This window comes from Orycteropus afer, unplaced genomic scaffold, assembly GCF_000298275.1.
Source record: "Orycteropus afer afer isolate SDZICR_OR568_19922 unplaced genomic scaffold, OryAfe1.0 scaffold00498, whole genome shotgun sequence".
Classification (NCBI taxonomy): domain Eukaryota; kingdom Metazoa; phylum Chordata; class Mammalia; order Tubulidentata; family Orycteropodidae; genus Orycteropus; species Orycteropus afer.
In genome coordinates, this window is record NW_006922085.1 from 293,305 (window position 1) to 303,461 (window position 10,157).

Below are 10,157 nucleotides of genomic sequence, written 5' to 3' on the forward strand. Positions count from 1 at the left end.
ATCCAGCAAAATTAGCCTTCCAGTACAATGACAAAATTAGGTCATTTCCAGATAAAGAGAAATTAAGGGAATTTGTGAAAACCAGACCAACCTGATAAAAAATGTTAAAGAAATCATTCATACAGAAAACAATGTCAGATAACAACATGAGATTAAGACACACATGACAACATCACTTAGAAACAAACCTACACAAAGAATTTTCAAAAATAAAATAAACCTACAAGACTGAAAATGGGGAAACAGTTGTCAATTTGTAAATGATGACAACTACAAAGCAAAAAGAGGGAATAAATGATATAGTAACAGAACTTCCAAATGGAGAAGAAGTCAAGAACTCATAGACATATAGAGAATATTCCACCCAACAGCAGCCAAATATACATTCTTTCCCAGCGCTCATAGATCATTCTCCAGAGTAGAATACACATTAGGCCACAAAACAAGCCTCAACAAACTTAAGAACACTGAAATGGTACAAAGCATATTCTTAGACAACACTATAAAATTAGAAATCAATAGAAAGTAAAGGGGAAAAAAATCAAACACATGGAAACTGAATAACACTGTGCTTAAAAACTACTAGGTAAGAAAAGAAATTTAAAACTTTCTAAACTCAAATGAGAATGAAAGAACAACATATTAAAACCTTTGGGAAAAAAGTGAAATGAAATAAAAAAACCCTTTGGGACATAATAAAAGCAGTCCTCAGAGGTCAATTTATAACAATTCATGCATATATGAAAAAAGAATAAAGAACCAAAATCAACACCTTACTCCAAGAACTTTAACAATTTTTTCTAACAGCAAAAAAAAAAAAAAGCCCACAGTCACTAGAAGAAAGGATATAATAAAGATTAGACCATAAATAAATGAAATTGAGATAAACAATAGAAAGATTCAACAAGACTAGAAGTTGGTTCTTTGAGGGGATTAATAAAATCAACCAGGCATTGGCAAATACAAGAGAAAAGAAGGAGAATATGCAAGTAACATGAACAAGAAATTAAATGAGAGACATCATAACAAAATCAACTGATATAAAAAGGATAACAAATACTATAAAGAACTGTACTCCAACAAATTTGAAAACCTAGAAGAAATGGACAAATTTCTAGAAACACACTACCTACTTAAACTAACACAGATTCAGATAGAAAATGTGCACACACCCATCACAAAAGAAGAAACTGAACAGATAATACAAAAAAAAAAAAAAAACTCCCAACAACAAGAACAAAATCCTAGACCAGACAGCTTCACTGGAAAATTCTACCAGACATTCAGAAAAGAGCTGATACCAATTTTACTCAAATTATTCCAAAACACAGATAAAAATGGAATATTTTGAATTCATTCTATGAAGCAGCCATAACCCTGATACCAAAGCCAGGTAAAGACACCACTAAAAAAGTAAAATTATAGACCAATATCTCTCCTGAATATAGATGCAAATATTTTCAACAAATTCCTAGCCAACAGACTCCAATATAACATCAAAAAAATCATCATGACCAAGTAGGATTTATACCAGGTATGCAAGGATGGTTCAACATTAGAAAAACAATCAATGTAATCAACCACATAAATAAAACAAAGAAAAAGAATCACATGATCATTTCAATGAATGCAGAAAAAGTAATTGATAAAATCCAGCACCCAGTCCTGATAAAAACTCTCAGCAAAACTGAAATAGAAGGGAAATTCTTCAACATAATAAAGGGTATATACACAAAATCAATGCCCAGTATTCTTCTTAACAGAGAGATACTGAAAGTCTTCCCCTTGAGAATAGGAATTAAACAAAGGATGCCCTTTGTCACCACTCCTAGTCAATAGTCAATAATACAAGTCTAGCCACAGCAATAAGGTAAGAAAAGGAAATAAAAGGCATCTAAATTGGTAAGGAAGAAGTGAAACTATCTCTATTTGCAGATGATAGGATCCTCTATATAGAAAATCCCAGAAACTCAACAAGAAAGCTACTGGAACTAATAGAAGGATTCAGCCAAGTGGCAAGGTATAAGATCAACATACAAAAATCAGTTGGATTCCTCTGATTCCAAAAAGAACTCTGAAAAGGAAATCAGGAAAGCAATACCATTAATATAGCCACACAGAAGATGAAATACATAGGAATAAATCTAACCAGAGATACACACACACACACACACAAAAAAAAAAAAAACTTGTACAAAGAAAACTACAAAACACTACAAGAAACCAAAAGAGACCTACATAAATGGAAGAACATACCATGCTCATGGATAAGGACACCCAACATTGTAAAAATGTCACTACTACCCAAAGCAATCTACAGATACAATGCAATCCCAACCCAGATTCCATCATCATTCGTTAGAGATAGAAAAACTAATCATAAACTTTATATAGAAAGGAGACTCTGAATAAGCAAAGCACTACTACAGAAGAACAAAGTATGAGGCCTCACACTTCCTGATCACAAAACCTACTACACAGCTACCACTACTAAAAAAGAAGAACAAACCATTTCCTGATCTCAAAATAGTAATCAAAACAGCCTAGTACTAAAAGAGTAAAAAGAACTCACAGATTGAGAAAAAATACTCAGCCACAACATTCGTGACAAAGGACTTATCTCTAAAATTTACAGAAAACTTCAATACCTCAACATCAAACAGACATTTCAATTAAAAAATGTGCAGAAGATATGAACAGACACTTCACCAAAGATAATACACAAGTGGACAACAAACACATGAAGAAATGTTCGCAATCATTAGCCATTCGAGATGCAAATCAAAACAACGAGATACCATCTCACCCCAGCACTAATGGCAAAGTTCAACAAGACAGAAAATAACAAATGCTGATAAGGATGTGGAGAGATTGGGACTCTCATCCACTACTGATGGGACTGTAAAATGACACAATCACTGTGGAAATGGGTATGGCGATTCCTTAAAAAGCTGGAAATAGAAATACCATTTGACCCAGCAATATCATTACTAGGTATATATCCTAAAGAAGTGAGAGCCAGGATAAGACCATGCATGTCCATTGCAGCACTATTCACAAGAGCAAAGATATGGACACAACCTAAGTGCTCATCAACAGAAGAATGGATAACCAAACTATGGTACATACACACACTGGAATACTATGCAACACTAAAGAATAATGTAGAATCTGCAAGACTCCACATAACATGGATGAACTTGGAGAACATCATACTAAATGAAATAAGTCAATTCCAGAAGAACAAATGTTGTATTAGTTCACTATTGTAAAAAGTCAAGGAGAGGTTTATATATGGAAAGAAACTTTCTTTGTTGTTTATCAGGGATGGGAGGGGAGGGGTAGAAACACTGCTAGATAGGTGGAGACAAGTATTGATTTGGGTGAAGGGAAGGGCAATGTACCAAAAGTAAATGATCAACACAGTGGCACTGAGGAAGAGGAAAACAGAGAGAGGTACACAAGAGGTACAGACAACAACAATGAACCCTTTTGCATGTATAGTATTGCATTGTCAGTGATGGCAAGCATTGATCTATCTACAGGTGGATAGATGGGTGGACAGGCTGATCAGGTATGTCTAGGCAAGGGGGAGTGTGCCCATTACCATGTATATAGGGTGTAGTTGGCAGACAATATTTCTACACGTGTATTTGTATGTGCTGTAAGAATATTCAGGTATATAGTACTGCTGCCAAGGGGCAATGTTGTGATGGCTTCTAGGCCCCAGCCAGCTACCCTGAGGGAGCGAGTAATTGGACCTATGGGCTTGGGAACATGGTTGCAGGGGACATCAAGATCAACTGGCATAACTTACTACACAAAAACATTGTTCTACGTCCTACTTTGGTGAGTAGCGAGTGGGGTCTTAAAAGCTTGCAAGCGGCCATCTAGGTGCAATGATGGGTCTCTCCTCATCCAGAGCAAAGAAGAATGAAGAAAACCAAAGATGCATGGAAACAATTAGTCCAAGGGACTGGTAGACCATGCAATCCTTAGCCTATATGACCATGAAACTAGAAGAACTACATGGTGCCTGGCTACCACTATCAACAACTCAGAAGGGGATCAGTGTAGGAGATCCTGGATAGAGTGGGAGAACAATGTTGAATTGTTGTGGTTGTTGTTATTTGCCGTCGAGTCGGCCCCAACTCATAGTGACCCCTCCTTGGGTTTCCGAGGCAGTATCACTACGGAAGTAGGATTACCCAACCTTCCTTCCGAGGAGTGGCTGGTGGGTTTGAACCGCCAGCCTTCTGGTTAGCAGTCAAGTGCCTTAGGCACTATGCTACCAGAGCTCCCCAATGTTGAATAATGAATAAAACTCGAAATTATAAATAAAAAAATTAAAAGAACAGGTTTGCTGGTCTGATAGAGCCTGGTGAGACCCTCAAGACTATGGCCCCTAGTTACCCTCCAGGTCTATAACTGAACTCACTCCTGTGGCTTCCAGCCAAACAACAGACAGGCATTTAGGGTGAATATTTACATCACGTAGATACAGTCCTTGAAGGGATCAATTGTGGGAGAACACAAGAGCAGTGTTTGCACAGGGAGATAGCTTGAAGGATGGGAGTGCATGGCAGAGAATGACACAGGGAAGAGGTACTACAGGAAGGAAGTGGGAAGAGAGCTGTTATATTGTGGGGAATTGTAGTCAAAGTCATGAAACAAAATGTGTATGAACTGCTGTATGGAAAATGAATTTGCTCTGTAAACTTTCACCCAAATCACAATAAAAATTAAAAAAAAGAAAACTACTTAGCCATAACCAAACACCTTGAGAGAATGAGTCCCTGGATTTTTGGGCTTTAGGACAAGTTTTGGGGGAATATCTAGGTCAATTTGTCCACAAACACAATGTTCTACATCTTACTTTGGTGGGTAACAACTAGGGTCTTAAAAGCTTTCAACTGGCCATCTAAGATGGTCTCTCCTTGTCTAGAGCAAAGAAGACTGAATAAATTCAAAAACCCAAGGAACGCATTAGTCCAAAGGACTAATGGACCACATGAACTACAGCCTCCACTAGACTGAGACCAGAAGAACTAGATGGTGCCCAGCTACCACTATCAACCACTCTGATCAGGATCACAATAGAAGGTCCTAGACAAAGCGGGAGAAGAATGTAGAAAAAAGCTCAAAATCATAAAAAAAAGACCAGACTCACTGATCTGATAAAGATTGTGACCCTTAGATATCCCAAGCCTGGAACTGAACTCATTCCTAGGGGTCAACTTTCAGCCAAACAACAGATACACCAGGGGAAATGTACTCCTCAGTACAATCAACCACAGATGACCGAAAGGGCAGCATTAGCCAGAAAACAAAGCTCAGAAAGCAGGAAGGAGCAGGAAATGACAAATGGAAACAAGGAACCCAAAAAAGAAGTAAGAAGAATACTGTTTGAGGGGATTACAACTGATGTCGCGAAACAAAAGGTGGATAAATTGTTGAACAGGAAACTAATTTACTCTGTACATTTTCACCCAAACTACAAGAAAAAGAAAAAGGAAAAAAAAAAAAACTTCACAGGGCTCCATAAAAGGAGGTAGGAGGAAGTACATGAGGATGCCCACTGTAGTTATCTATGTGGCAACAATCTGGACTCACACAATGGAGAATGACACAGTAGTAGTGGGCAAGAGCCAGATGTATAATGTGGAGGGGTCTTACATACCACTACACTGAATACAAAAAGTGAGGGCATTCACTGTACCCTAAAATGTGCCCATTAAACAAGACAGACTCTGCAAGAACATGATCCAAAGGATACACCTCAAACACAGACTACTTGCTTATGGGATGGGAATGACAGCGATCACAGGAGACTTAAGTAAATACATAAGATGCAGGGAGCAGTGGTCTTGTCTAGAATAATGATGATCATTTGCCATGAGCTGAGGAATATGACCATCGCAACCCTCTGCACATGAGGCCAAACACAAAAGAAACACAGAGAGTGGCAAAGGGAGACACATGTAGGGACCTAGGACCGTGCTTCCAATTCATGAAACAATCCACTCCCCCAGGCCACAGTGCAAATCCATGGGCCACACCTAGAGGACACAAGCATGGTTCACACTGGGGCACATGCCCATGTACTACGCCCTCCAGGGCCCACAAACTAGTATATGCACAAGTCACCCACTCACACCCGAGTTCATGCACATACTGTGGAATACACTCACATCCAGCACCCACCCTGAGGACATGCTGGTGCAAGTACACACCCAGGGCTGAGACCCCACAATTGGGGAAGACAGGAGCAACACACTAAATGAGCAGGGCCTGGGGAGTCCAGTGGAGAACAGAGGTTCCCCAGCCCCTTCTGGTTCAATGCCCTCACCATCTTCAGAGGACTGAAATTACAGAGGGACAGGGCTATTTCTTTTCCATGTGCTCTACTGCCAGGGAGAGACTCAGGGTGCCCACCCTATGACCCACTGGTGCACCCACCTTTCCTCAAGCATGGCACACTTTTCCTTGTTCCACACAAATTTCTTCAGTACATCAGAGCAGCAGTACTGGTCATAACGGGTACCACAGCAGAACTCAGGACAGGACTTGGAAAAGAAGCTGTGTGCACACAGCTCGCTGTGGGTTGGAACAGAGAAGCACACCTTTTGACCTGTGGCCTCAGCCATCCCCCATCCCGCACAGCACCTTCCCCAGCACAGCATCAGGCACCAGCATGCTGGGCTGTCTCTAAGCATCCTCCCCATAGGCACTTTCCACCCTGTGCAGCCTTGCCCTCTCCCCTGAGCCACAGCAGAAGCTCCTTAACTGGGCTCCTTCCAACCTTCACTTGTCCACTTGCCATGTGATGGGAGAGTGAACTTCCTCAATGTGAGTCTGATCTTCCCTGGTAACTTCCACAAAGCAGGACCACCTGCTGGGACTGTCCAGCTCTTGACCCTCATTCCCTCTGCCTATCATACAGCCACAGCATTGTCAGCCCCTGCTGGACACCAGAGCTTCAGGGACTCAACCATCACAGGATACCCCCTACCCCCGACAGGCTGTCTCCTAACCAGTTCACCGTCAGCCACAGTCACACCTACTGACACATGCACAGACATTCCCCAGAAGCATAAGAAAGAATAAGCATAAGTCCAGAAAGAGCTTAACCCCAGGCCAGGCCAGCAGCAGGTGCCCAGAAAATATCATTGTCCTCAGTGGCCAAGGCGGGAAAGCAGTTGTACCATTTGAAGGCAGCAGCACACCCCCTAGAGCTATGGCAAAGCTCATAACCATGGAATTGGCATCTAGGGACATGCTCACAGACTGGGGTAAGGACAGAGCCCCAATGCACAAGGTCATGCTGTGGGGACCCAGCTGACAAGTGTAGAAAATGACTCAGAGCTTTGGGTGACCGCAAGTTTTGCAACCTCACAGGAGGACACTATGCCAAATGGCCCCATGCATCATTAGGTCACAGTGGCAGAGATTTAGTCCCCAAAAGCAAGCGGGGATAGTCCCTGGGCCTCTGCACGCAGGGCAGCAGAGTACAGATGACTATGGCTGGCTGGGGTCTGGTCTGGTGATGACCCCTGAGATGTGGAGGCAGTGTCCTGGAAACAGTCCTGGCACACAGTACGTGGACTCTTGACACCCAGCCTGGCCAAGCCCTGAGCAGAATGTAGTGTCTGGAGATCCAGCCTGGTCAATGTATCCTGCACCCTGGGGCCAACAGCAGATGGAGGCCCAAAGATAAAGACATGGACTGCTCTCCTCGAGATAGCTAGAGGCAAGAGGGTGTTTTTTCTTGGCAGGTCCAGGCAGATCCTTGGTCTGAGAAAGGCTGTGAGGCAGAGGATGGGACCATCAAAAGGTCCAGACCAGTCAGGTGACCACCTGCCAACAGGTATCAGCATGGCCCATACTACTCATATGGCTCAGGTGAACCCAGTTCCAGCAGAGTCCTTACAGAAGCAGTCAGTCAGTCACAGGCCGACTGGAGCCTCTGGGGTTGGGCTGAAGACACACACCAGAGAGTCTGTTTGGGCCAAGAGCCCTTGTCACAAAAGGTCTTCTTCTGATCCCAGATGCTCTGGACAAGTCTCTCTAGACCTCACCAGCCCAGGGTCCCTCCTACAGGCTCACTCAAGGGGTCAGCTGATTCTGATCCCAGGACTCCCCCTCTCACTCCCTGACCCTCAAGTCCTCCCTCCAGCTTCACCCCAGGCCTCAAGAATAAGGCCACCCACCTGAAAACCCCAGGAGACCGCCCACCCCAGAGGGTTCTTCATCTTCCCATGGCTAAGGCTGGGGAATGTTCCAATTCCTACCCCTAAAAGGCCCCCAGTCAGCCATCTCCCAACTGTGAATCATCAGGCTGTAGTCAACAACCATAGCTGTGTCTCCAACTCAGGAGTCCATCCTCAGTGCCTGCCCAACTTCTCCATGAACATCCCAGCCATGAAGTCAGGGGGTTGAGGACTCCCAGCCAGTAAAATAAGGCTGGAAGGGAAAGCTCAGGCTTCTCCACTGCGACAGCCCCCAGCTGAGCCCAGGCAGGGATTTCTAGCTTCTGGGGGCGCACGTCCCCGGAATATCAGAGAGAGGGTAAACCCTTCTCCACCAGGCCAGAACAAAGGTGGCAGCTGCAGGGGTCTGGGCAATGTCAATTCAGGCACAAAAGGGTGCTGGGATACATGAGAGGTCAGTCATGGAGGTTCACTGACGGCCTCAGGGATGTGAAGAGTCGGTAGAGGCACTGTGAGGCCTGGGTTCGTTCCAGGGACGGCGAGGACGTGTCTGCCGCCCCTACCACCCCCACCAAACCTGGCCAGGGCACCCCTTCCCCTACCCGGAGGCTCACCACCCCGAGGAGACGGGAGCAGCACCAGCAGCAGCAAAACTCGACACACCAGGGGCGATGCAGCCACGGCCCCGCAGACTGACCGACAGACCGACGGACCTGGTCGGAGTGCAGCCGCGGCCTCAACAACCAGCGGTACCAGCCCGCTTCCTCACCCCGCCCGGGCGGCTTCCCGGAACCCCCGCCCAGAGGCCGAGGAGGGGGAAGGAGGGGGAAGCAGGGGAGTGGACTCCCCTCCCCGCCTCCGGGCCGGGGCCACGCCCCGTGCTGCCAGAACGCTCGGACCCGTTTCTGGGACTGGGGCAGGTACCCGCGACGCACCAAAGTTGCTCTCTACTCACATGATACTTTCTAAGAGAACTCCTCAGTCCCCAGCCTTCGGGGATTTGAGCCCCACCCCCTCCTCCGCATAAATCTGCGTCTTAATACTTGAGCCCCTGCTGTGTGCTGCAGGGTGCCACCACAGCCCCTCCCCGCGCCTCGTTTTCCTCACCAGTGCAGCAGATTTTCACTCGCCGTGAGCTTCCTGAGAATCAGGTGAGGTGGCGTCGGGACAGTGCCCAGAACAGACCTTGGAACACATTAGGCGCTCAACAAATGACAGTTCCATTATGAAAGCCCAGTCCGGAGGCTGCCCAGGACTGGTTCATCGCTCCAGTCCCCTTGGGTGACACCTCCACCCTGTCGTAATGGGTCCACCTGGTTCAGGTGGCCTGATCTGAGGGTAGGAACTGGCACTCCCAGGGCACACGCTGGGCTACTTCCTGGCGCAGGAGAGTGGACTGTCTTCATCCTTGTCTGTGTGGGAAGCATATGCCCTCACTAGACACCTGAGATGGGCGATGGTGAACAGGCCAGTGCTGCCCCCTCACTGTGGGGCAAGGGTCCGGGCATAGCCCCAGAAAGGGAGTTGGGGCAATCTTCCCTTCCTGCCCAGGGTTCCTGGCCTGCTGCCACCCTGCACTTGACACATGAGATGTTATACTAACAGGACAGCTGAGATGGCCTGTACACTCTGTGTGCCACTACATGTTTTTCACCTGAGCTCAGAGCCATGGCCTTGGACAATGAGCTAGATCTGAGAGAGAAACCTGGGATATGCCCAATGCAAGTTTCCTAGATTCTGGAGTGTGAGAACAGGGAGAAAAGATCTTGGGTCCCCAGTAGACTATCATCACCAATTGGTAGGGAGAGACTTAAGACTCACCATGCTGGGCACACGCATGGGGGCTGGGAGTGACTATCCCCAAGCAGGGTGTATCTGACATGGGATGGGGGTGAAGTCTGGTAAAAAAAAAAAAAAAAAAAACTCACTGCCACCAAATCAGTTCTG

General features: G+C 45.4%; 1 protein-coding gene across 1 annotated transcript in view; it reads right to left on the reverse strand.

Moving 5' to 3' along the window:
* SHISA5 (shisa family member 5) overlaps positions 1-9,718 on the reverse strand; it is a 41,335-nt gene extending 31,617 nt beyond the window's left edge. The window contains 3 exon segments of the mRNA XM_042782884.1: positions 6,460-6,604; positions 8,825-8,902; positions 9,697-9,718. Of these exon segments, the coding sequence (XP_042638818.1) occupies positions 6,460-6,604; positions 8,825-8,902; positions 9,697-9,718 (245 nt within the window).
* Positions 9,719-10,157: the final 439 nt, after the last annotated feature.